Source organism: Tiliqua scincoides, chromosome 3, assembly GCF_035046505.1.
Source record: "Tiliqua scincoides isolate rTilSci1 chromosome 3, rTilSci1.hap2, whole genome shotgun sequence".
Lineage (NCBI taxonomy): Eukaryota > Metazoa > Chordata > Lepidosauria > Squamata > Scincidae > Tiliqua > Tiliqua scincoides.
Genome location: NC_089823.1, coordinates 154,617,471 through 154,643,938, shown reverse-complemented (window position 1 = coordinate 154,643,938; position 26,468 = coordinate 154,617,471). Strand labels below are relative to the sequence as shown.

General features: G+C 43.8%; 1 protein-coding gene across 1 annotated transcript in view; it reads left to right on the top strand.

Moving 5' to 3' along the window:
• SPOCK2 (SPARC (osteonectin), cwcv and kazal like domains proteoglycan 2) overlaps nucleotides 1-26,468 on the top strand; it is a 70,078-nt gene that overhangs the window by 27,123 nt on the left and 16,487 nt on the right. The window contains exons 2-4 of the mRNA XM_066621593.1: nucleotides 18,913-18,921; nucleotides 21,982-22,027; nucleotides 25,483-25,597. Of these exons, the coding sequence (XP_066477690.1) occupies nucleotides 18,913-18,921; nucleotides 21,982-22,027; nucleotides 25,483-25,597 (170 nt within the window). The remainder of the gene's footprint in view (nucleotides 1-18,912; nucleotides 18,922-21,981; nucleotides 22,028-25,482; nucleotides 25,598-26,468) is intronic.

Sequence of the window (26,468 nt, the reverse complement as noted above, 5' to 3'; positions counted from 1 at the left end):
CTGAAAGCCTCCTTAGGCCAATCCTAACACCTAACTGGAGACAAAGTCATGAGAGGGGGTGTCTGTACTCTCCACCTCTGAAAGGCAGGCCTACTGCCCGCCATGTCAAAGCGTCCTCAGGTGCCGCAGCTTGTCTTCATGCCCCATTGCGTTTGTGAGAGAGTGCCTCATTTTAAAAGCCATCGCTGTCATCTCGTCTTTGTTTGGGAGATGGCTCCTGTTCTCAGGGAACGCACTGTGACATTTAACGTAGGTGGCAGCCATTATCAGCCCCCCCACACACACATGCGCATGCTTTTGTTGCCATTTCAGTGCCTCTTTCCTTTCTCTTTCCTTCATTAATGGGAGCACTGGTCACAGAGTGGGGGAAATCCTCTGGAGACTTGTGTTTGAGAACCAGTGAGTAATGAGGCTATGTTGTGCACCTTGCGCTCGCTCTCTCTCTCTCTCTCTCTCTCTCTCTCTCTCTCTCTCTCTCTCTCTCTCTCTCTCTCTCTCTCTCAAAGTCAATGTATTCATGTTTCCTCTAATGTGCCTGGCGGAGTGTGGTTGTAATGGATATGCAGAGTGGAATGACCTCACTCCAGCAGAGCACAGCACAGAGGCTTGGAGAGCTGCGGCTCCTGCAACATGGTTAATTGCTTTCCCTGAACTGAGAATGTCTCCTTAAAGCTAATGTAATAAGCCTGGGTTGCCCTTGCTCCCTGTCTCCTTCTCCCAGCCATGAACCCCCAAGACTGTTGGTATTGTCTGTGGTAGAGAGAGTCAAGGGTAGGTGAGGAGTGAGAGAGTCTGATGCTCCAAACAGCGCTTCCCATCTCTTGTTTGCTACTGAGGGGCAAGGATGCATGATCTCTGGTATAACAACTAATTCACAGGGAGGATGATGTCCAGTTCTGTATTGAAGTAGAACATTTATGGGTATTAACTTTGTTTTTCATAAGGAAGCCTGGGCTAAGATGTCTGACAATCCCCTGCCTGATTTTTCTTTGCTCATTGAGGAACTCTGCTGCCCACTATAAGACATTTGGCCGGCCAGCCATGCAGCTACTTCATTAGTTATCTAGTTACTTCTGTCATCATACATGGTAGTGGATTTCCCAATATCCTAATCAAATGCTGATACAAAACTTGCTGTTCTCGCCGTGTCAGTTTCGCTCTGACTTGGTTCCCAATTCATAGCCTTGCCTAAGAAAAGCAAGACAAACCTCCTCGCCATCATCAGCAGCAGCAGCATGCGCACACACACAGCGAAGTTGGGTGGTTGAGTGCAGTTACAAGTCGGGATCACCTGCAGACAAGAGAGTGGTTTTTGCATACTAAATGGGTGCAGAAGTAGGTAAGTTGTAAGTTGAAAGAGAAAGAAAAGGGAGAAAAAACCCCAAACAGCATGATGCTGACAGAGCAGGCTCAGTGGTCTTCAGAAGCCATGGGATGTTGTGGTGGCACATGTTTATGTCCAGTGATTTGCAAACTCTCTGTCTTCTACATAGACTCATTTCAAGCAACTCCTGTTTATCTGTTGGAACTCTCATTCATAGCAGAAGATTCTGGGGCATGTTCCAAGACCCTCAGTTCACCCAAGGCAGTGGCCAGGCCTCTTGGGACTCAAAGTTGCCCCTTCTGAGTGGCAACCTGCGAGTGTCATCATTCTACTACTGCTACATTGGGAAGATTAGAAGTGATGGACAAGTTTACAGGGAAGGTTTCCACCCTTATGTGTGGTTTTTGTCAAGGAATCTTTGATAAACTCCTGACAAGCCACAGGGTTTTTGGCAAACACAGTGTGAAACCCCGCAGTTGTGATGCAGAAGCAGATGGGAGTGAAGAAGCGGAAGGAGATCGGTTTGAGGATGACTAACTGAAGAGAGTTTGTAACTTGCATCTAGACAGTCCAGTAGAAGCAGCCATATTGGTGCCAGAAAGTAACTTATTCTAGTGATAGGGACCAGTAAGGGAGATGTAGCACCACTGAAGAGCAAAAAAGTGATATTGAGTTCATGGAGGACATAGGTTTCGTAGCAGCTTACCGCACATTTATGAGTTTGATCTGGACCGCTGTTGGCTTTTGTGTGCTGGTGTTCAAAGTTTAAGATCTTGACACTGAATTTTTCAGACCTAGTGCTTAACCTTTATCTCCCTCAACCCACTAAATAGATGTCTTTTCCACCAGTGTAAATTTAGATTGTACAGTACACCTGAAAACTGTAGATTTGTGTCTTTTTCTAAAGGAATTCAATATTCCTTTAATTTTAATTGTTCTAATTGTGTTTTTATTTTTGTGAACATCACACCTTTATGTAATCGTTATTTTTTCTGTATCAATTTTCTTTGTCCATTAATTGTTCTTCTATTCCCCAGTCATGGTTGCCTTTTTCTTTCCTAACTACCCTTGCTGCTTTTGTGTAGTCTGCTCTTTTAAGGAAATGCTGCATGTCAGGATTAATGAACTGCCAGCTCCCTTCCTACACAGATGTTGACAAGATTTGTGAAAGGCATTTCCTGACCCTGCAAATGCCAGCTGGTGGCAGTTCCAAAGCTGTCTGGACTTCATGCATGGTGATACTACCCAATCGTAGTCATTGTAGGCCTTTGGTGTTGCTATGTTCCCATTGTATTTTAAGCTCCAAGGAGGTACAGGCAAAGTTATTTAAGCATATGACAAGCCTTCCTATGGATATGCAAGCATAAAAGAATAAGGGATGCCTTGCTTGATTACAGCAATGCCCTAAGCTAGTGGCCAGACAGATGCACTTGGGAGGTATCAAATAGGGCACAATGGTAATAACCATCCTCTGCTTTTGGCCTCCAGCAACACCCAGTAACCAGAGGTATATCCGCTCTGTATGAGATTTTATTCACCTATTGGAGCTGGTAACCATTGGTGGCCCATCCTCTAAGAACTTTTTCTTTTTTATAGTCAATTAAGTATGGTAATCATCACATCCTGTGGCAGCTGTGGACAATATGCTGCAAGCAGGAGCAGCCAGGCTGTGACACTGGCCTGATAATTTATATTTACAAGCTGGTGACTGCTCTAGAATGACATTAATCCTTCTATAATCTGAACTGAAAACCTCTTCTCCCCTTACATTTTCTACCCTTTATCCAAAGGGCTGACCATATGCCCTGGAACCCAGCATGATCACAGGTTGATGCTTAGTCTACCTTTAGATTTTTATATTATTTCTCTCTCTACAACAGGAAAGTCTATCAACTTGCATTTTATAATTGAAAACATATAACATATAATTGAAATCATATAAATAATAAGTTAAAGATATAATTGGGCGTGCAAAAATAGGATTGGTCTTAGATATGTTGGTGCCCTTAAGGAAATACTAAAATGTCCACCTCTTGAACAGATCAAGGAGAAGCCTAATGTGTCTTTGTCAGCCCCCATGCAGCTAGCTCTGTGATTTCTTAAACCTGGATGGGTCTTCCTTCACCCATCGCACATTCCATTGCTGGGATCCCTGGCTCAGTCCTTTCTGCTGATGCTCCTTGGCAAGTCCCACCTCCAAAGGTTGACAAGATGGCTTGTTCATCCATGCTTTGCATCTGGCTCCAGAGACTCTTCTTTTCCTTCTAGGAGCCTAGATATGCTTGGTTTTTGCTTGCCCCTTCTGACTTCAGGTTCTAAGGCATGTTCTGAGAATACAGGATATAGCTGCCTTGCTGAAGCTGAGCAGGTTGAGGTCTAGTACCTGGATGGGTGACCACCTAGGAGCCATGTAGCCACCTTGAGTTCAGTGATAGCAGAATGGTGGAATTTAAATAAAGAAATATGTATTTATCTCCTTCCTTTGGAGAGGCGAGAGTCATCTCCCATTTGGACCCTAATCAGGTTCTTTGCTTCAGCTACAATGTGCAGTGCACTCACCATTCATTGTCTAGGCCCAACATATTCTCTCTTTTTCTTGAGGAGCAGAAGTTTACCATTCTTGGAAGATCCTTTTCATCTCTTGTTGCAGAGAAAATGCTGGGCCCTGCAGAGTGTTGACCCTAGAGAAACAGAGGAAGAGAGAACATAATTTCAATCACTGCAGTCAGTGAGCCAGTGCTGGGTCAGCCCTTTCTTTTGGAAGGAAGCTACTGGTTCTTCCTTGTACCAATTAGTGAAGTACAGTATCTGTGGAATGAGAGATAATAAGCCTGACCTTAAACAGAGTAGAACTAATAAGTGTTTTGCTGAGACCGCGTGATATGTCAATGCTCTGGCCAAATGCATCTCTCTCACTTCTTTCAAAAATCAATTGCACTAATAGAAAGTAAAAGTCTCTGCTTTTTTCTACTATCATCTTGAAGTACATGTGGGAGAAACACCAATTTCCATTGGCTCTTGTGGCCATCCTTCAATAGAATGTTGTATGGTTTTGACATATTGTCAAAATATGTCAAAATCATACAACATTCTGTTGAATGTAGTAGTGGCCAACCTTATTGGAAATATTCTGCAAGTCATGTCCAAAGTATGACTGTAGCACGTACGTAGCCTTCCTTTTCCATAGTGCTTCTTTTCCATGTGCAGAAGGACACCAGTGTATGAGACCTCTGCCATTTTTTAGATCTCCACTGTGTGTTGCTCTGTGTGCCTGCCTGTTGACTAATGTACAGTCAGTGCTCAAGGCTGTTGCAGTGTATACATTGGTGTAGTGTCATGTCTGAGGGAGGAAGCTGTGGATCTGGGCTCCTTTGGATAACTCTCACCTTTGCCACGAATGCACCAGGTGGCCTTTGGCAAACCACTTGGTCCTCAACACACCGTCTGTAACAAGGGGATAATAGCACTTCTATTACAGTGTTGTCATAAGGATTACATCAAGAAAATGCACGGGAGATGCATGAAGCAGGGTGGAAGAATTAAGCCAGGCTGTGGGTTGAGGGCAGATGTGGAGAGGGTACTGTGCAGCCATTTGAGCTGCAGTGCCGTTTTCCACTCAGTTTATGGTGGACTGGAAAGTGGCCCCACTTGCCATCCAGGATAACAGTCTGAGATTGGCAGGTTGCTCTTATGGACCAAGTAGGAGTGTTTTGCCCTTCACCATGTTGGTTCATGAAGGGTGTCTGTTTTTGCCTTTTCCTGACTGCTTGAGAGGATGTGGTGCTTTAGTCACACAGGTCACAACTGGTAGCATGGGACAAGGGTTAAGGATAGGGGTTGGTGTGCACTTGAGATAAGTGGATTGGTTAAGGGGGGACGGGACTCATTTCCAGAGGCTGGCTGGCGTGGGAATGCCTTTGGAAACCCCCCAGGCAAAGATTGCAAAGATACCCTCAAAGGCTGCTCAATTTGGGAAGCCATGGCCATCCAAAAATGCCTTGGCCCCTTTTGGAGTCAGCATGGGAATGCCTGTGTTTGGGGTAGGACTTAACTAGGATCCATCATCCACAGATGAGACGCTGGTGGAATACCTCCTCAGGAGATGAAGTTCGAGACTGATGCTTTGGGCCTCTCACAGCGTTTGGAAGGTGGCCTGCCACTTCCAATAGCACCTGAAGGCATGGCACAACTGGTGTTGTGCCTATCAGAGATGACTGTGGTGGCCACTCCAGCTGCTGTTCAGATGGCTGTAAAGCCAGAAGCTAGCTAGGAAGTGGGAAGGGCAAAGAGGCCAGTCCTGCCAGAAGCAATGGCCAGGTCTCCTCCTGAGAAATGCCCCCCAATCCACTTTTAGACATGGGGGAGGGAGTGGAGCACCAGGAAGGAAGTTTGCAGAGGTGGGAAGGGGAGGGCTGGAGCTGGGTATGGGGCAGATCAAGGGCGAGCCAGAGCATAAAACCCAGCAAACCCTTATAATGAGAAACTGGTCAATGACAGCACAGGCTGTGCAAAGTCCAAAGTCCAAGCCAGGTCAGTAACTCTTCTTTAGAACCAGAGCCTTGACAGCCCCATGACTGAGGCAGGAGACCAGCAGGGGACGAAGTGGTGAGTACCTCTCCAGAGGCAGAGCACTACACAGGCCTCCGCAGCTTGAGGGGAAGAGTCAGCAGCTGATGGTCTCTTCCAAGAAAGGAATCTGCACTGAAAAAGAAGGACTGGAAAATCAGGACCCTACACACACTATTAAACTAAAATTGCCACCCATATATAATTGAAACGGCTTGCCTTGTGTCTTATTGGGGGTAGGCGGACAAAGAGCTATACAAATGCTAAGTTGTATTATTCCAGAGTATTGCATTAGCAGGTACACACGCTGGCTGACAGCACTTTGGCTGGGATCTGATTTGAGTGTGGCAGTTCTAGCCTATTGTCCTTCCTAAAGGTTAAGCAATTGCCACAGTTTGCTATGCGAGGAGGCTCTCCATTGTGCAAGGCAGGAGTTCAGGCAAGCAAAGCATGAAAGAGCAAAATCAAAAAGACTTGTGGGCTAAGAGCCAAGGGAACCTGGGGAAGAAACAATCAGCAAGTCCAGGCCTGAGAGCCAGTCTAGATGTTCAGAAAAATAGCCTGGCATAGCTATAGAGATCAAACCACTTCAAATCGAAGGTGGGCATGGCATGCTTGCATTGTCTCCACCGTAGAATCTCCCTGCATTTAGAAAAGTAGTAAAGGTTCTGGTGCTATTTTTCTAGGTACAAAGACTTATTTTAATGTGGGAGGGCATTCAAACTCACAGCTGCAAATTGGGATTGTGAGGTGGCAACTTTTATCTTGTTCAGTTCCCATGGCATGGCAACAAGCTCCCACCAACTTCAGACACTCTTAGGAAGGCCAAGCTGGCAAAGGGACAGTCATCACAGTTGGGTGGTGCATCATTCTCTGCATGCATTCCTGGCAGGGGAAGGGTGCCAAAGCAGCTCTGAGAAGCAACCCTGCAACTGCAGGCAAGGAGGTGCATTGTTCTCTCTCCAGAGAGTGTGTAGGCTTTGCAGTTAGTCTCAGTTGGCATTGCAACCAGGAGATGCATTATTAATTCAGAAGTAAAATGATGTGAGAGGGAGGGAGGGAGGAAGGAAGGAATCAGGCTTTCGACTGGGTGCCCTTGATGGCCTCCCTTTATGCCTAGTGTGGCAACAAGTCAGTTTTGGAATGCTTACGTCTATATACAGCTAATGTTAGAACTGGCTACATCAAAACTGCCCCCCCTTTTAAATATGCTGTGTGTCGGAATATACACAGGGTTTTCTTTAGCAGCAGAATGCAGCAGCTGATCCTTCTGCAGTCTTAGCATTGCAATAAATGACTCTTTTGATTTCAACCGGCAATGTCAATGTTGCCTCCCCAATCTAGACTGTTTATCCTGCCAGGGATTGGGATTAACTCCCTGCTGTTCTGCACAATGTCATTTACTCAGTTGAAAATAATGAAGACTTAAAAAAAAGAAAAAAAAAAGAAACCTTTGGTATAGGATGGATAAGATTGTTGGGATAGTGATTAAAAGCGGAGCTGGATTCTATTGTCCTCTCCTCTGCTCTTGTGTTGCTGCTTGTAGGGCACAAAATTATGTTGTTTCCTGATTATACCGATGGCCAGCTTTAATTCTAGGTGACTGTCTGTGGCAGTGCCGTGGCCAAAGCAATAGAAATATTTTGCTCTCCAAATTGGAAGAATTGGAAAGAATCCAGGGTTTGTTTTCTTCCCTGATAAAATACCATTTTGAGGCCAAAAATGGAATAATTGCAGCATTCACTTGACTGTCGGTAACAAATGTGCTTGTGTCTTGAGGTTCAGGAATAATGTGTAAGACTTACTCTGACATTGTCATGCAGATCCAGTTGAAACGAGTGAGAAATTAATACGTGCAGATTTATCTGTGAAGCAATTTCCTCGCTTCAAATAATTTTTTTGCCTGTGCTAAGAAATTGAACATGGTGCGGGGGATAGGATGGGATAGAAACAATATTTATCTGTCTCTTTCCAGTTGCTGATGCCATTTTCTTTTGAGTCACTGGGTATCACCAGATACAAGACACCTTGCACTGATGCATGAAATTTTGTTGCTCAGGGACTGGTGGGGTGTGTGTGTGTGTGTGTGTGTGTGTGAGAGAGAGAGAGAGAGAGAGATCATAGGACTGGGTGTGGGGTTATTGAGCATTAAGGAGGTAAACCATAGCTGAAAAGGGTAGGGCTGGAAGTTATGATGGCAATATGAGGACATGAAGCTTAAATGGGGACCGTGGGCTGAAGTGGTAAGCTGTTCTTGCTTAAGAAGCCACAGGGTTAAATGAATATGTGAGGAGAGGCTTCCTGATCAGGTTCCCAGATTGTCAAATATTGGCCAAGGCTGACTCCCTGATGTCCTCAACTTTGCCCATAGCTCTGCTGACATCCCATGCAGTGGTGATGGTACAGCAATGGTGGGGAAATGAACTCTGTGAAATTCTTGATTTTTTTTTTTTGTTAGTAAACCGTTCCGGAAACTTCAGAATATTTTATGTGAAAATGTGCAAAAGGGTGTTTCTTTGCTATTTGTGTGCTTTTGGCTTCCAATGCAGCAAAGTGAGGGGACAGAAAAAAAAACATTTTATCTCTACCTTGGGAGTTTTAAGCAGCCAGCAGGTAAGAATGGCAGCTACCTGTGAATGATGCTGGTTTTAGGAGAGAATCCCTAGAACAGTGTGCCAACTTGAGAGTCATATCGTATGTTTGAGAAGTTTTATTCACCTCCTAATTCTACTGTGTAGGGGATAGAAGTGGTGAGGGAGGGTATTCTGCATATGCCTAAGTTTACCCTCAACATTTATTCCTCTTTGGGCCAATACATAGGTATGCGGGGTAATTTGCAAGTCTGTTTCATGGTTTTGGTGCTGAGCCTTGGCACCACGAGCAAGTAGCAAGCCCTGTTGAGCCCTTCCTCATGAGTTGAAACCTCATGAGGAGTGGGCACAATTCCTTCCCAAGATGAGGGAATTCTGCGTGATGTGTTCTTTCCCATCACTGGATGACTTCCCTGCCACTGGATGACTTTGCTGCCACTGTGTACTGTAGTACTGTAGTAAGATTTTTGGTGAAATGGCATTGGGCAGAACACCGTAGGCTCCACCAAACTGAGAGCAGCTGCAGAAGTTGAGCTTGCTAAAAACTGATTGTTAGTCCCTCCTTTGCATCCTAGAGAGTAGCAGGACCAAGAGATGCCCTGGTCTCTGTGAACGTTATGCAGGAGTTTGTTGTCCTTCTTCCAGGTGGTCTGTGTTGGTCTTTCTTCAAAGAATGCAACGAATGCAACACCCAAAGTGATTGATTAGTTCAATCAAACAGTGAAATCCAGCTCTACCACCGACACTGCCTCCCTCTGCTTTTTTTTTAACCTTCGTTGACCTTGATAAAATCCAGCACTCCTAGTTGCTCCCACTGATAGCCAAACCATGCCTCCTCACAGCTTTATAAAAGCAATAGCCAGAGGGGCTGTTACAAAGCTAAGGGGTTCTTCCTGCAATGTGAACTGCAGCAACAGTGCAAGTTACAACCAGCAGAATCCCCTTGCCAGGGCCTAAAAATGCTGGACCTCGCATTTCTCCTTGACTCTCTCCCATGCCTGCCCACTTCCTTCCTGCCATTACTGAATGCATAAACTCTATCATCATCATCACTGGTGTCACAGCTCACCAGATGTTTGGACTGGGATTTTTGGGTGCTCACTAGTTTGCACTCTACCCAAGAGTTTTTATACAACATACCACTTTTCAACAAGAGTAGTTCATAAAGCTGTTTCCATAGCTATCCCTAGCCCTCTTGCTCCAGCCTTGCTTTCTCATTGGCTCCATCTCTCTTCTTTGGCTCTGCCACCCCAGCCTCTCAGGTTCCTACTTTTTCAGGCTGATGCATCTTTAGTCAGTCTTTCTCTTGCCCAGCCTCCCTTCCTTCTCTTGTCCTTCTCTCCCTCCCACCGTAGCATCCAGGCTGGCTAGGACTGGGCCTGTAACATTTAAGAGTAGCTAACAGCCTGTGATAAAGTTTTACATTTTATTCTCTGTCCTCCCAATGCATTTATTTAAAAGGGGTCTGAAGGGCAGTGAAGCTGATGCTTTGCAGTTTCCTTCAAATTAAAGTTTCAAGGAATATGGGTTTTTTTGGCTATGCATCAAATGGAAGCCATTTTGCTGAAACACCGCAGGGTGCTGTGCTGTTTCTTTGTACATGGTAAACGCGATGTGGAAGAGCAGCCTTGGTCAGTACTGATCTGCTGTGGTTTTGAATTGATGACTGAAAGATGAAAGGCTCACCGACATCATGAGCTCCCCTCCCTTGCTGTGCTTGCCTCCCGCCTCCTCCTTAAAAAGGATCCGAAACCAATTTGAAGTGATACATTTGGCCACCAAGCAGGAGAACACGGAGGCTGTTTTGGAGGAGAATCAGAAGCCAGCCTAGGGCAGGGCTAACAGGCAATTTGGAAGCCGTTCTCACACAAAAATGCTGACTGGTTCAATTGAGAGATATTTTCCAGCTTAGCTGACAAAGGTGGCATTTGGAATTGATGGAGGCAAAGTGCTTGGTATTGGATCAATGACAGAAGAGAAATGCAAGCCAGGAGTTCCTTCCTTCCCTGTTATAGCTGCAGAGTTGCCAAGTTCTGTCACCAGGACCTGCCTCCAAACTACTTGCCGTTGAGTGAAACGGAAGGGTCACATCACACATTATTAATAGCATCTCACAACAGAGATCTAAAATGGCACCTAAACATGGAAGTGTGAATGTGACAAGCATGCATTTGAAAACATGGGTGTGATACAGATTCTCAGCCCACATCCACTAATTATGTGGTATGACCTGAGGATTCATGGGGGATGGAGAGCAGCAGATCCAGAGTGTTGGTTCTTTTTTTCAGGAGGACCTTGACAGTTGGAACATTGGGCCGAAACGAACAAAATAAAGTTCAGCAGGGACAAATACAAGGTCCTGCACTTAGGCAACAACAAAATCAAAGACGCAGGTGTAGAATGGGTGATGCATGGCTTTGCAGGCCAAAATGTGAAAGAGATCTTGGTGTTGCAAGTGAATCAAAGCTGAATATTAAGTCCACACTGGAGGGGGAAGATCATGTACCACGGTCTGTAATAGGAAAAGGTAGTTTTCAGCTGGCAAGAGCAGTTGCTCAGGGTGGAAAGCAGCCCTGCTAGAGGGGTTGGGAAATATCATCTGACCTCTTGTTGCATGGAGGCTCCCTCGCCTGGTGTGGCTGGTCTCCCTGCAGTTCCTCACTCTGGCCAGAATAGAGTGATGGTGAAGAGACTAAGGGCCCAAACCTATCCAACTTTCAAATGCGGATGCAGCTGTGCCAGTGGGGTGTGTGCTGCATCCTGTGGTGGGGAGGCAGTCCCAGAGGCCTCTTCAAGGTTTGTTGCCTTACCTTGTGGCTGCATTGCTGCTGCATCGGCTCTGGAAAATTGGATCAGATTGGGGCCTGAACCCCTCCTGACATCCTCTCAGGTCACCAGTCCATGATCCAGTGTGGCCTCAAGCCCTGCTAGAGAGGTGGTAACTTGCCTGAAATTACTGGTTTCCCACTTCACCTGTTTATCATTGCTCAGAATTGTCTACACTGACCAAAGAAACTCTCCACAGTTTCAGAAGGAGTCTCTCCCAGTCCCATCTGACAATGCTAGGAATTGAACCTAGGACCTTCTGCATGCAAAGCAAGTGTTCTACCACTAAACTCTAACTCTCCTCATGGTGCGTTCTTTGTGGCACTCATTCCCCGCATAGGAAGACAGATGTGTTTACTTTTCCCCCTTCTGTGCACATGGTCAAGATGGTAACCTGATTGCTGCATAGCCACATTTTGCTCAAGACTATGAGCTGGCATGATACATGGAGGTGTGTATGGTTGTGTAAAGCAGAGTGGCCATCTCTTGCCATGGTACCGCTTTTCAGCAGCTCTTTTGCTGGACAGCTCCATGACAATGCTGGTTTGAAGGTGTAGTTGTAGGACTGGTTCGCACACTCAGAACTATGAAAATACTGTATGTGTGGTGGGCAGTGGATGTATGCATGCGCCACCACCGCACATGCCATGTTGTGTGATGAGGACATAAACACACATGATTTCTATGATCAAGGAATTCAAAAGAGGATGGAAGGCATCTGAGAATTCAACCCATTCAGTGTGCAGATGTACATGTCTATGCTCACATTCCAGTGCAAGAGATGAGACTCTTCCAAATAATACATAGGCCATATTTTTCTGACAATCAGGTTGTGAGGACCAATTACTGGTGCTATGTCCTGTTTCTCAGTTTCTTAGGAGCATCTGCCATCTCTAGAAGAGAGACAGTTCCCTTTCCCTTTCACATAGTTTATCATCACATTGGCATGGTTAAAGCAATCCACATCGTTCTTATAACTATGGTTTGAAGGGAGTTTAAAAACCATGGGGATATCTTCGTTATGGGGGAATCTTGGACTACAATTCTTCACATGTGTATCTGGAAGTAGGCCCCATGAAATTCACTGGAACTCAGAAGTAATGTCTTCTTAGAAGACATGGAGTGGATTGGGCTGTTTGTGCGTGATGCTGATTTGCTACTAAGATGGGGAAAGGATGTGAAATTCACATATGAGAGAGAAGATGAAGGTGTAGTCTATGTGTTGAAAGCAATGGAAACATTGCCATTTTTGAGCCTTTCTCCTATGAATTCAGGAAGGGTATTTCAATCTTTCAGCTAATCTTCCAACTGGTGACAAGGAACCATTGGTCAGATATAATGTTCCAAGTGGAATTCCTTTTACTCCATTAATAACTCTGTCCTAACGAAATGCTGCCTGCAGAGAGCAGTAGCACCAGCAAAGGCTTCTCTCCATCCTGCAGGCAGCCAGAGACCATGAGGCCAGAGAGGGAAGTAAAAGATTTACTTAGCATCCTCCCTACAGCATGGTCCCCAATGGGTCTACTCAAACCTGCGCCAGCTACTTAAGTGATACAAGTTGAGCAGAGCAACTGGAGCTTATGGGTTAGGATATCAGTGGAGTTCTCCCAACCAATACCCACCCTGATCCACCCCCCCCCCACACGCACTATTCTTCCCTCTCTTTACCCCATTTTGTTCATCCCCACACTCCAACCTGTGGCTTACCTGTACTGGTGGGTCCAGAGGGGTCCTGCACTCTTCTTCCAGCACCGGCGTCTCTTGGGGCAGTGCTTGTAAAACGGCTGGCGGCAATGTGCTGTCAGCCGTTTTACAGCAGCAGAGGAAAGGCTTTCCACTGCTGTAATTGGCTCTGCGGCAGGCCATTAGTAAGGGTAAATAGGTTGATGGAACTTAAAAACATATTCCTTGTTGTCTTCTGTCTGTTCTTGAAAGGCCAATAAATAGAACTGGCAGCATCTTTGAGCCAAATATGTATAGGGCTGGAACCAATTTGTCTGGAGGAGTCGGGCAAGACAAGGCCTTGGTATGGTTTGACATGATACTCCAGTTTCTTGGAGGGAGGAAGGGAGGGAGGGAGGGAGGGGGGAGAGAGAGAGAGAGAGAGAGAGAGCACTGAACACTCCAGTGAGTGGCCATTTTTCATGCAGCTCAATGTTCTGTTCATACCTCTCCAGTCTCCTTACTGCTTTTCCCCAACACTCACTACAATGAGGCCTTTGGCCCCCAGCTTCTGAAGAGCTCAGCTCTTCATGGTCTAAGATGGGACATTTTCCTCTGGCCCTTGCTTAATTGCCTTTTATTTATAGTAACAGATTAGCTGCATTTGCCTTTTATCTTGCACAGACGAGGAAATCCGGCAGTTTTATTTTTAGTGTCATCATATGCCAAAATATTTCTTAGGAGAAAGAAGAAAAGATGTCACATTTCTATCAGTTTGACTCTTCAGATTGCTTCACTGTAATCCTTACAACCAGCTTGTAAAGAAGGTCCAAGTTTAGTACCCTCGTCTGCTGCTGGAAGGGATAAGATCCATGACAGACCACCTGCAATGGATCCTCCTCCTCCTGCAACCTCCCCACCCTCATTATGCCTGCCTGGCTTCCACCAGTGAGGGAAGTCTATAGGTAGGACTGTAGCATGGATGTGGCTGTAGTATGTATGTGGAAGCCCCCGGTTCAATTCCTGGCATCTCCATGCAGGGATGGGGGCAGGAGGATGGCACAACGACCTTGTCTAAAACTCCAGAGAGCAACTAGCACAGGAGGCCTGGTCTAGAGCCTCCATTTGCCTGAAGATAACATCCGAAGGTCGCCACTACGAGGCCACTGGCACCATGAATGGTGAGACCTTGAAGCAGCTGACAAGCTGAGCTGAGTTATTCCACCTGCTCTTTGGAAGGAGCTGCTTGTCAGCCTGTGTGGGAGGAGGCCAGAAAGTGATACAGACTGCAAAAGTTCCATCTGAAATGTTGTGTGGTTCTTGAAAGATAGAACCTTTCTTTAATTGTAAAAATCCCTATGGGGATTTAAACAGCCTGCCTATGTAAACCGCCTTGAATTAAAGTCTGAGGAGAAATCTGACGACCAAGAAAGGCGGTATAGAAATACCTTTATTATTATTATTATTATTATTATTATTATTATTATTATTATTATTATTATTATTATTATTATTATTATTATTATTATTATTATTATTATTATTATTATTATTATTAGCACTTGGAGTTGACAATACTGACCTTGATGGACCAATAGTCTGATCCAGTATGAGGCAGCTTCCCTATGAGGGCAGGGAACCCTCGCACCACATCACATCACTGTAAGTTTCATTCAATGGGGAGAATTAGATGCGGAGATTTTATTTTCAATGACAACTCCATGTTCTGTAACATCAAACTTCACACTTCTATACTATAGATTTACAAGAGCTCTCAATGAGCCTCCCATAGATGCAGATCCCCCATCAAAGTGGGTTATTTGACATTCTTATGGTATCGAAGCAGATGTAGAGTGTAAAGACTGAAAAATGTTTCCAGTCCCAGGATGCTGTCTCAGTAACTCTCTTGCTTGGCAGACAGTCTTCCTTTCAGCATCGCCAAGGTCGGACAGAGTCTCCTTCAGTAGTTTGACCTCCTGAGGGAACTGCTGTCTCCCGGGACCTGCTCGGTCAACAATCCTCTTTCTCTCCCTCTCCCCTTCCTGTAAAGAGCACGACTCAAGCAAAAGTGCTGACTAGAAAGGTTTATTAAATGAATGTGAACAATCCAAAGACAAGTGGAGAGCATTTGACCGAACCCCTTTGCAGCTGTGATTTGGGACTGATTCACATGAATTACATGAAATTGCAAAAAAGCAATCGCTGTGATCCAGCTCTGATCATGTATCATGAGTTACATGCAATAAGTTGTGCTGGGATGTGGCAGGGGATGTTAATCCTGATGTGCATCCACTTGAAAGCAATGCCATGAAGATAGCTGGCAGATGCATTCAAATACACCTTTAATGTGCCTCTGAGTTCCTCCCACCAGTTCTGAGCCACATGTATGGAAGCTGGAGCTCTTTTCCTGAACTAGAGTGCATGTCTTTCACAGACTTTTGTTGTGGTTAATTTTTATACCTTGGGATAATCAGGCATATATATGCTTCTGATGACAGCTTGCATGTTGTCTGAAACATCAAGGAGCGAGGAGAGAGACCATGGCGAAGTGATATGTAAGCTCTACCCATGTTTTTTGATTAGATTTATGATGGCTGTTTCACACATGTGAGTTTGCACTTATCACCAGGTGCACACGTGTGAATTCATCCTACTAACTGGAGTTTAACATATCACAAGTTATATATATTTTTTCAAATGGGTGGTTGCAACTATCACATGACTGTGCCTTTGTGTGATGCAATAATCACAGATCACGAATAATGTCTCAGTCTGATTCCCCCTTTTTGGGTGAACTGCAGATCATGATGCTGCAGAATTCAAGGCTCCACTGTTAAATAAGACTATTCTATCTTCTTCAGTCCTTTAGCTGCCATTGCAGCCATGGTGAGATAAGCATGTGACATGTGGGGTCATTATCATCTCTGGTCAAGGTGAAAGAATAGCTATTTGCACACTTTGATTTTATGGCTTGACATGCATGCCATTTAAAATTGTCTATTGTTCAGTGTGACATCTGAGTTTAAAAGAAAGAAAGGAAAGGGGGAAGGCTACTTTAAGCCATTTCTGCTTATATACAGCAAGGATCAAATGTGTATACCTGTGGGCTGGGTAGAAATGAGTTAAGGTGTCCACGTGATAGCACTTATACTCCTTACCAAGTAGGGTTACAGTAGGCTCTTGTTTCCCTTTTCTACATCTCCTTGACATTCTTTCTTTCCTTCCAAGAATCTGATCAGTAGCTTTGAAATGTAGATGTGTCAATAGCTTTATCTTCTGCTACCTCATTTATATCCCACCCTTCCTCTAAGAAGCTTGGGACGGCATACGTTTTTTGGGACAGCTCTTCATTTTAGGCTGACAACGGGAGGCTGAGAAAAGGCAAGGACTGTTCCATCCCTGCTTTTACAAGCAGTCCCAAAGCGACAGGTGGCTTCACAGTACATCAGCGCCACCATCTCCAATGTGAAGCCTCATTTGCTCACTTGGCAGAACTGCTGCAGAGTGGCAGGGTGCCAGCGCTGACAGTGTGCCGCTTCCTTTTGGGCTGGGCTGGGGAGAGAGGGAGGAAGAGAGAGAGAGAGAGAGAGGCATTGCTATGCTTTGTGTGCTCTCTTTGCTTGGTGCTATTGACAACGCTCCCAGCAGGACTGGAATGGGTTGAAAGCCTTGAGCGTGTGCTCGACAGAGAATACATTTGTTTTGTTCTCCTGGCTTGAAATTGCCAGCCCCACAAAGAGCCGGGATGGCAGATGGGGACACATAATGCCTTTGAGTTGGAGCCGAGCCGTGGCGTGGCTTCTTCAACCTTCAGGGACCCTTGTTGCCGAGTGTAGTACTCCGGCTGTGCTGAAACACCTGCCCGGGGGGGGGGGGGGAAGAGGCTGGAGAATACAGCCAGGGCATTTAAAAGGCAGACCATGGACAAAGAGCTATTACAGAGGTGCAACCAGGGAGATGAGTGGCCTTGATAGGGAGTCACACCCAAAGAGGAAATGAGAGAGGGGCGAATGCAGAAAATGCAGTACTGTCAATATAACCCTTCCTAGAGTGTGCTCGGTGGTGGCAGTGGAGGGTGCCTGTGGCTGATTTTTAGATATTCATTTAATCTAGCATTGGCCAACTGGGGGGCCACCACGTGACATCCAGCCTCCATAGCAATTTGATGTGAATTCTGGTAGCCCTGCCAAATTTTAGTCAAGGTCGTGAACTCTATGCCTATGATGGAGGCAGTTTCTGACATGTTTTCTTTATAAGCAAAGGAAAAAAATGTTTTCAGATTGCAAAAAAGAGATCCCATCCTTTACTGAAAACATCTCTCTCTCCCTGCCCCACCCCTGTGTTGGAATTTGTATGTGACATGCATAAGAACATTTTTCCATGTAATGCTCCTGACCCATTGGGCTAATGGAGGCTCAGCACCAGGTAAGGGAATGAATGTTCCCTTGCCTAAGGGAGACCTCTATTGCTGCCCCCCCCCCACAGGCTCTAGTGGTACAGCTGCATCAGCAGGGGATGGATTTAGTTAGGCTTGGACTGTAACATTAATTACTGTTGCTACTGTGGCAAAGAAGAGGCATACATTTGAACTGCACATTCAAATGGTGCTTTGCTAGCTGTTTTTATGACAGCAATTCCCACTACTGAAGTGACAAGCCGCTTTCTAAAGTGGACCTGTGGTTTATCGCTTCCCGTTCTCTTTGGGTGCGTGTGTCTCTTCTGTAGGTTTCAAAATATAATTGTGCTTTTTAAGAGTGTCTCATGACTGAGAATTCCATTATATTACTAGTTACTAGAGAACAGAACAGGCTTGTAAACAGGCACTTTTCTGCTTGCTTGTGGTGCAGAAGACCTCTGTTATAGTCCCCTTGCCACCTATAGCATCTGGTTGTGTGAATGAAGGCGGTGACCACCAGAAAGACATTTACAGAAGGGCAATGCATCTCAACTCTCTTCTGTCTATGGGGCTGTGTTTAACAATATTGGTCTCGTGTGTATCAATTCTCTTGTCTGCTTTCTAATATACTCCTTTGTGGGTACATTTCCAAGTAGCTGGCATAACAGGCTTGTACGATGACTATTGCCTACAGATGGCATTAATTATGACCTTGATTCAACTTTTTATTTGCAGAAGCAAAGGGAAAATATCAAACGCATGCATAACTGGGAATGTCAGAGTATGAAATATAATGTGGAACTTTGGAGTAGCCCAATGAGATTTTTCTCTACATTCCCCGTAGGCAATAGAAACCCTCTGGAAGGAGGTATCACAACTTAATAAATGCCCTGAATTATCAGCTGCAGTTTAAAAAAAATTTTCCTCTATTTTTGCTTACTTTCCACCTGCTGGAACTTTTCTATAACCTCAGAGGCTTCTGTGATTCCTCAGCATCCCCAAGAGGGCTATCAAGTCATTCAGATGCAGTAGCCATTGTTCCTTGGTTGTTTGAGCTTTTCCAGCAGACCCAAGAGGGAGGGTTTTCCCAGGAGGCCTCCCTCTGTTGGGCTCTCCATCTTTGGGTGTTGATTGTGATAACTGTTCCCAGTTTATTCCATTAAACGGATGCAGCAATAGGTGCCGGTCACCAACCACTGGAAGCAACACCTGCCTCGCCCTCCATGTTATACAAATATATGCCCTCATCTTGATTTTGCATCCCTTACAATCCTAATTCACTGTTGCCATTTTTATCAGTGAATGTAATGGGTGTAGATGGGAGGGGGGAATGCTTTAGTAGAGTGGTTAATAAAACAGATTGTTTCTGAGACATGAATTCTAGTATTAATGAAAATGTATGCAAAGGAGTAACAGTGAGCGTGCAGCCTTGTCAAGATGAACTCTAGCTGCTTACTGCTGCTGCATCTGTGGGGTTGTTCACATCTCTTTTTCTCTCCCCTTCTGTTTTGTTTTGCTGCCCTGCTTCTGCGGTCTGCATTCTCCAGGAGGTGGAGGTTAGTATTGAGATATATATATATTGTGTGTATATATTTTTAATCTCATATCATTTCATTATCACAAGGCTTATGTATCATCTTCTCCACCATAGCTCTTTTACCTCACTTTTGGCTTACTTTGAAAACACTCCAAATTATTGAATGTGGTTCATGAAAAATGCCCTGTAGTGTAAGAGAATGTGTGTGCATGTGCTGCCTATGGTGATTCATCTGCAAAAGAGCCATGGATGATTGAGGTCAAACTCACAGATGTTTCTGTATTCTGAACCAACATTCATTATAAGATACCCATGTCAACATCAGGGATGGGACACCTCAAAGTTGGATTAGGAACCAAACCTCCTGGACTGCACCATTTAAGACAGTGTGTGAGGATTCTTTGTATACTTGAACATTTCCCCATATGAAGAGATTCTTACATGTAGTAAGTCAGAGAGAAATATAAGCTAGGAGTCATCCCTTTGATATTGTTTCTGTATGTAGGGAGTTTACATATTTGTTTGTTTGTTCTTAATTGGGACAGGGAACATTAAATATGATCAACCATCCACAGTTGAAGTGGTATAATCCAAAAATTTATAAGAGCTGTTTATGTGATTCTTCTGATTTTGTGATTTGGCTCTTGGCTCTGACAATACATCGTAGAACCATTGGTCTAGAAAAGTCCAAAAGAGCTTAAGTCTGACAAATGACTTCAAAGAAAGATCTTCCTCATGAATAAGACTCTTACATTGTGGTCTGGAGTTATATTTGACCTGAATAAACCTGAATCACACTGTGTTTTACAAGCAAAATTAAAAGGCTAAATAAGGATCATGCAACCATGCCTCCAGCACTGACAATTTACATTCCTTCCAGTTCTACATAGGGTGGCCCAATGTTTTGAATCATTCCAGAAACAAACTTTACTGTGGCAAAGGGATGCATTGTCCCTATATCTTTTTTTAATTTTTAAAAAGAGATTTTAAAATTATTTTTCCAAAAATATAAGAAAGAAAATGAACACAGACGTATTCACATTCCATCATGTAAAAAACATTGTCCCATATCTTTTTATCACTTTCCATAATTCCAGTCCGTATCAAATATTTAAATCAACGCTAGAATTTCCTTACTATATGTAGTTGTATGTAGACACTGTTAACAGGACTAGAGAGGGAATATGTAATTGAGCTTTAGGTATCCCATGTCCTTTAAGGAGATAGATACTCTGGCTTAAGTCTGCAGACTCCTTTTGCCGTAACTTTGAGAATGATGGATCTTGTCAAACTTGACTGTATCGGCCAAAACTATCAGTTCTTCTGTATTGCTAGCATTTGCAGCTTAAGAGGTTTGTTGGTCCTTTCTACCTTCAAAAAATATCATTTTCTTTGGTGTTCTGTCACAATCTTTAAGATCACAGATGAACTGGTGTAAGTAAACATTACCACAGCTGGTTTATACATGAAAATAATTACACAACCAGCAGAGTGAGTGATGTGGAAAATCACAAAATATAGCAGTGGCTGTTTCCATATTTAGAAAAAACTGCTGTGATCTTCTGGGTGTCCCTTGGATTCAGGTTATTCTACTCATATGAATTGACCATGGAAACCAGTATTTATTTGGACAGTTGGCCAGAAGCATCCTGCACTGGCTCGCAGAAAGACCTCTTGGTGATGCTATCAATGTGTCAGAACTTGTGCCCAGACCTGCACTCAAAAGAACACCCAAAGGAGCATCCTTGATGGTTGTACAAGAGGTGTGGAACTCTTTTCTAGCTTCAACATATTCATGAATGTCCCACCCTGCAAGAGGGATAAATAAGCCCATCCCCTGCTTCACTGATGAGCAAGCATTTCCTTCTACCACTTGGCAGGTCATGCCATTCCCAACAGTGGTAAGATCACCACTCACCATGTCCAGAAAACAAGAAATTTTAGGAAGTGTTTAGATACCACATGGGGTGGTCTCTCCAGATCGCTGTATCACATGGATGTTCAAAGGGTAACCTATCTCATGGTGATATTTTTGGTGAACTGGCTTTGAACCAGAACAAAATTAAAAGAAAAATTGTCGCTGTTGGAGGATTTCCCTGCCCATTTTCGTGAAACTGTGTTGTTTCCTGAGAGCAACAACTTTAAATTCCTTTCTTTTCATGGCTAATAGAATGTGCATATTTCTGACTGCATAGCGCTTTAAAGCAGAACGTGTTTCCATGGATTGCAGCAGTGGGCTGCTCACTGTCAGTTGCTTGCCAAATCTGGAGACTGCCATGGGTCAGCTTGAACCTGCACCAGCTCTATAACTGGTGCAAGTCCACATTGACCACGCCCTGGAAGGAGGTTAAATTCAGCAGGCTCTACTGCAGCCAGACCCTCCTACTTCTCAGGCCAGATCCACCCTTCTCCCCACCCCTGTTGCCTCCCTATTCTACTCACCCCACCCTATTTCACTTACCTGCTCTAGCAGGCATCTGCTGTCTGCCATCTTGCAGACCCAAAAGCTTGCCACTTGCAGTGGTGGCGAGGCTATGCATGCTGGCACTATTGCATTCACAACAGCCATAAAGGTGTTTACGCCATCAGAACACTCATACCTGTGGCATAAAGTTCCTTTAGGATTGGTCCGTAGGAGTCTGAAACTCTTTCCAAAACTGCAAATCACTCAGATCCTTCAGATTTAAATCATTCAGATTAGATTCTAATCTACTTCTGTCCAATCTGGCCTAGAGTGTGGACCACCTGTCCATCCTTTTGTAATGGATGCATAGAAGAGAGAATTTTAGGAAATGCACCTTTTCTTACTTATCAATCAACCATATATTGTACTGTACCCTTTTTATGCTGTTTTTCTTCCATCCAGCAAATGAATTTCTTTCATCCAGCAAATCAGAATAAATCCACATGTATGTAGGGAGTCCCTTTCCTAGAGCTTAAACCATCAACATGTATCCTAGGTGTAATGTTGTGCCTAAGGACTGATTAGCCTGGAGTTCTGAACATCTGAATTTTTATAGCTGGCATTTTCTGTTGCCTAAATTGTTTGTGTGTTCTCTCTTTTTCTTCTTCCTACTAGGATGACTACATCAAAAGCTGGGAGGATAATCAGCCAGTTGATGAAGGTAATTTTATTTTGATTGTGTTTACCTTTTAATGACCTGGAGTTGCCAGAAGGAAGGATCGCTGGAGGTCTTGTTTGACACAAGAGTATTTCTGCAAGTCAGTACAAATGGAAGTCAATTTAATAAGTGTAATGTACATGACTTGCATTCATTTGTTCTGAAAACATTTAGAAATGGAGGTGATCCAGCGTGATCGTGCTAAAATATTGACCTATCTGAAGAGGGACATGCGTCCCCATTTCAGGGTTACTAACTACAAAAGTACGTGGGTAGAAATCCCATGATTCAGAAATTACAGATTTTCTTCTGGGTGGAAGCTATTATATTCCTTCTTCTATTCCATTCCCTTAGCAGCATAATGGATTTTTGAAGTTGGTGTATCTCTGAGCTGCAGTAACCTCTTCCCATCTACCTGCTAAATTATTTTCTAGAAAATCATTTGATTTGTGACTTCAGCATAGGTTTTCCTTGCACTGGACGATTCAGTAGATTGGGCTGCCCATGTCTTTGGTCAGTTTCTTTTAGAGATAATTCTGGGTTTGTTTGTTTTTTTATAGTGATTTAATTACTCTTCATTAAGGTTGTTGCGTACCAGTAAGCAGAGCTGGTTGTGCTAACATAAGAGATAAAATAGTCTAGTTTTTTATGTTGAAGGCTATACATAGAAATGTTACATTGGCAGGTTTGATTTCCTTAGCCGTTATTTGCTCATTGAAATTCATACCTGAGAGCTGTGACTTCTCAGACAGTTGATCCAAAAATATTGGGTGGGTGATGTCACAAGGGAGCAGTTTGCATAGCAGAAGCAAGAATTTAAGCTTTTAGAAAATGTCCACACCCTAAAACGTGGAGGGGATGGGACAGGACCAGAGCTCACACCAGAAGTGGAATACTTAAGCAAATCCTATGAGCTGAACTGACCATGTTTCTGGGTCTCCTGCAGTATCCTTTGCTTTTTGAAAATAATTGCATCAGGATGCTGTGCCTCAGAACAAGGTCTTATTACTGTTTGGTGAGCAGTTATGGAACAGCTTTGCCACCAAAAGCCCATATGGCCACTTCTCTGATTAGTTTTAAATGTGACGTCAAGATCTCCCTGTTTTTTAAGGTGTTTTTAGCATCATCTAATTTTAACTGTGGTAAAGGAGCAGAGGGAGTCCTAAATTCAACTTCTGAATAGCTGGTTGGCATGATTGTAGCTTGCTTAGCAAAAGGTTTGTGGATAAGGTGGGTTTTGAAGCAAGATCTGAAGGAAAACAGAATGACAGAACTACATAGATCTTTTAGGAGGAGATTTGAGGCAGCAAAGTAGGGCGGCTGGAGCTGTTGACCAGTTCTGCTGAGTGATGTGCTGTGAACTTCTTCACATTCAACTTCCCAACAGGGTTGGGATCTGGTTGCTATATAGATACCAAAACTTGATCTCTTTAGCATGGCTGGCCATTCAAAAATGCATGGTACATACAAGAACATAGCATGCCCAAGTCTGGAGAACCTGGAAGTGGGGTTTCATACTTATCCATATCTGAACCTGACAAACTGGCTTTCAATAACTGACTACGTGAGACCTCCGTGATTTTTTTCAACTTCTTTGCAAAATAAAATGGAACAAACCAGCTCCAATCCTTTGATCCCTCTTGGCTTTATTAAATAAATTGAATTCACTTTAAAGAGTGCCTTGTCTACTCTGGCCTGACAAGAATACTGATTTGTTGACCTTCAGAATTTAGCACAAGACCTTCCCCCCCCCCCTTTTTCCCTTTTTGGTAAGTCTCCCTGAACCAGGCAGAATTTCCATCATTGTAATGTTTGCTGGCTATCAATCAACACGGGTTTAAGCCCATCAGTATAAGTAGACGTAAAAATGCGTAAAAATTCCGCACTAGCCACAATACAGCTACAATGCAGGCAGCTAGTAATATGCATATTTTTGATGTGCATAATTAGTACATAGGATTGCAGGCTGTGTTTTAGATGAGTATATATACATCCTATGGTACTTTGGCTTGATTTTTTTTTTTTAAAGAAAAAATATGATTAAACTGGGAAAAGGGGAATTGCTAGATCTCTGGCAGAAAACTAGGTACTAAGTTATCCCCAAAAGTTCACGCTGTGGAAAATTATGACAAGAACCACTTTACTCCATTGCCCTAATCCCACAGGTAGTTTACCAACTTGCTAAGGTCTTTGCTTGCACAAAGTTGTTCATCACATACAGATACACATTATATGCTACACCTTAGTAAGCCTTTGCTGCATGTGGGTCAGCACTGGATGCAACTACACATAACTGATCAGGATCCCTAAGTCACATGTGCAAGTGGATATATATCTGCATCTGAACATCTCTAAATATGAATGGGAATGTGAATCTCTATATATTGATAAGTACACTGCAAGTACACGCTATCTACTACAAGTGGTTCTTCTGTAGCTTCTGGTTTCACACGGACAATTGAAAATCAAGATCTGTGCGAATTACAAAAATTTCAATGAAGGTTGAATTGTCACTGTGTATTTGGTAGCTCTGTCCTAGAGCAGGGGTGTCCAAACATTTTGGCAGGAGGGCCACATCATCTCTCTGACACTGTGTCAGGGGCTGGGTCAGGAAAGAAAGAATTAATTTACAATGTAAAATTTGAATAAATTTACATAAATGAATATATTAGAGAGGAAACTTATACGAATGAACGAAGGTTTTGGAATAGCTCAAGGCTTATAAAAGGCCTTGCACAAAGCAAGGCCAGCCTTTCCTTCACTACCACTGCTGCATCACAGACATGAAACAGCAAGTAGTGGAGGGAGCCCTCGTCCCACAGCTCAGATGAGAGGTCGAACAGTTGTCCTCATGCTGAGAGCAGTTGCGTTGGGCCAGCACAGGCTCCAGCAAGTCTAAGGAGGGCCAGAGGCTCATTGGAGACTGGGGGCTCCCTGAGGGCCTGATTGGGAGCCTCCGAGGGCCGCAAGTGGCCCCTGGGCCGGGGTTTGGGCACCCCTGTCCTAAAGTAATGAGGTTTGGGTTTGTTTTAGAAAAGCATCCAAGATACAGTATTATGGATATGTAGCATGCTGTCTTGATTAGAGCATGATTTTCCTAGGCTTCTACAAAGACAATTATCAAGAAATGAGGCTGCATTAATTAGTAAATCTTTGATAATAAAATTATTTATAATATTAGAAGAAAGTATTCCAACAGTGGGACTCTGTTTAAATCACATGGTGAGTCTGGTCCCGATCCAGATGCCATTGCATAAAATGTGATGCTGGACCATGATTGCTCTAGTCTAGATTCTAGCATACTTTGTGTTTGCATTTTCTGTGTGTATGTGTTTTTGTGTGCGCATGTCTGATAGGGGGAAGTCTCTCGTATTAGAGGGCAGAGAATAAGTGCACTGAAGGTGCTGCAAAGAGAAGTACTTGTCTACTGTACTTCTGTACTGTACTTCTGTCTTCAGGTTTAGACACCACCAAGGATCCCTGCCAGAAAGTAAAATGCAGCCGGCACAAGGTGTGCGTTGCTCAAGGCTACCAGCGGGCCATGTGCATCAGCCGCAAGAAGTTGGAGCACAGGTACTCCCATTCGTTCTTGACTGGGTGAAATGTGTGTCTATTTGCTTTGCTGAGTTCAAGAGTGGGGGGGGGGTGAGGGGAACAGAAAAGTGTGTGTAGAGATACTTGCTTTTCTTCAGGCCTGAATTCCAGCATTTTATAGTGGGTTGGACCTAAAGGTACCCTGGCCAGGGAGCAGGGAGATGAGTTTTGTAATGTAAATTTCTGTAAATACAGAAATAACAATAGCCTAGTAGGTTTAAGTGTATTCTGTTTATTGTAAAAAGTAATCAAAGAACATCATTAAGCATAAAATCAGTGCCTTCCCAGTCATGTCAGCACCTTTGCACAAATTGGCCTGAACACTGGAAACCGGGAGTAGATATATTTCTTCTAGAACAGTGGTTCTCACACATTTATAGCACCAGGACCCATTTTTTAGAATGAGAATCTGTCAGGACCCACCGGAAGCGAACGTCGTGACTGGAAGTGACGACATCAAGCAGGAAAATTTTTAACAATCCTAGGCTGCAATCCTACCCACACGTACCCAGAAGTAAGTCTCATTGACTATCATTGTTAAAAACATGTATGGAGTAGCCTGTTCAAAGTACAGGTCTATAACAGTTCCCCAAATGCAGTCACATACCATGGTAGCGTCAAGTCTACTATATTAAAATTAAAATATTTAAATGAATGGGGACCCACCTGAAATGGGCTCAGAAACCCAACTAATGGGTCCTGATCCACAGTTTGAGAAACACTGTTCTAGAATAATAGGGTTGAATAATGTCTGCACATTTCCCTTTATATCTCCATAAGCAAAAGGCTAGGGATTGACTTCATTTTGAAGTTTGAAAGTCAGGGCCATGTAATATTTCTAATCCCCTTG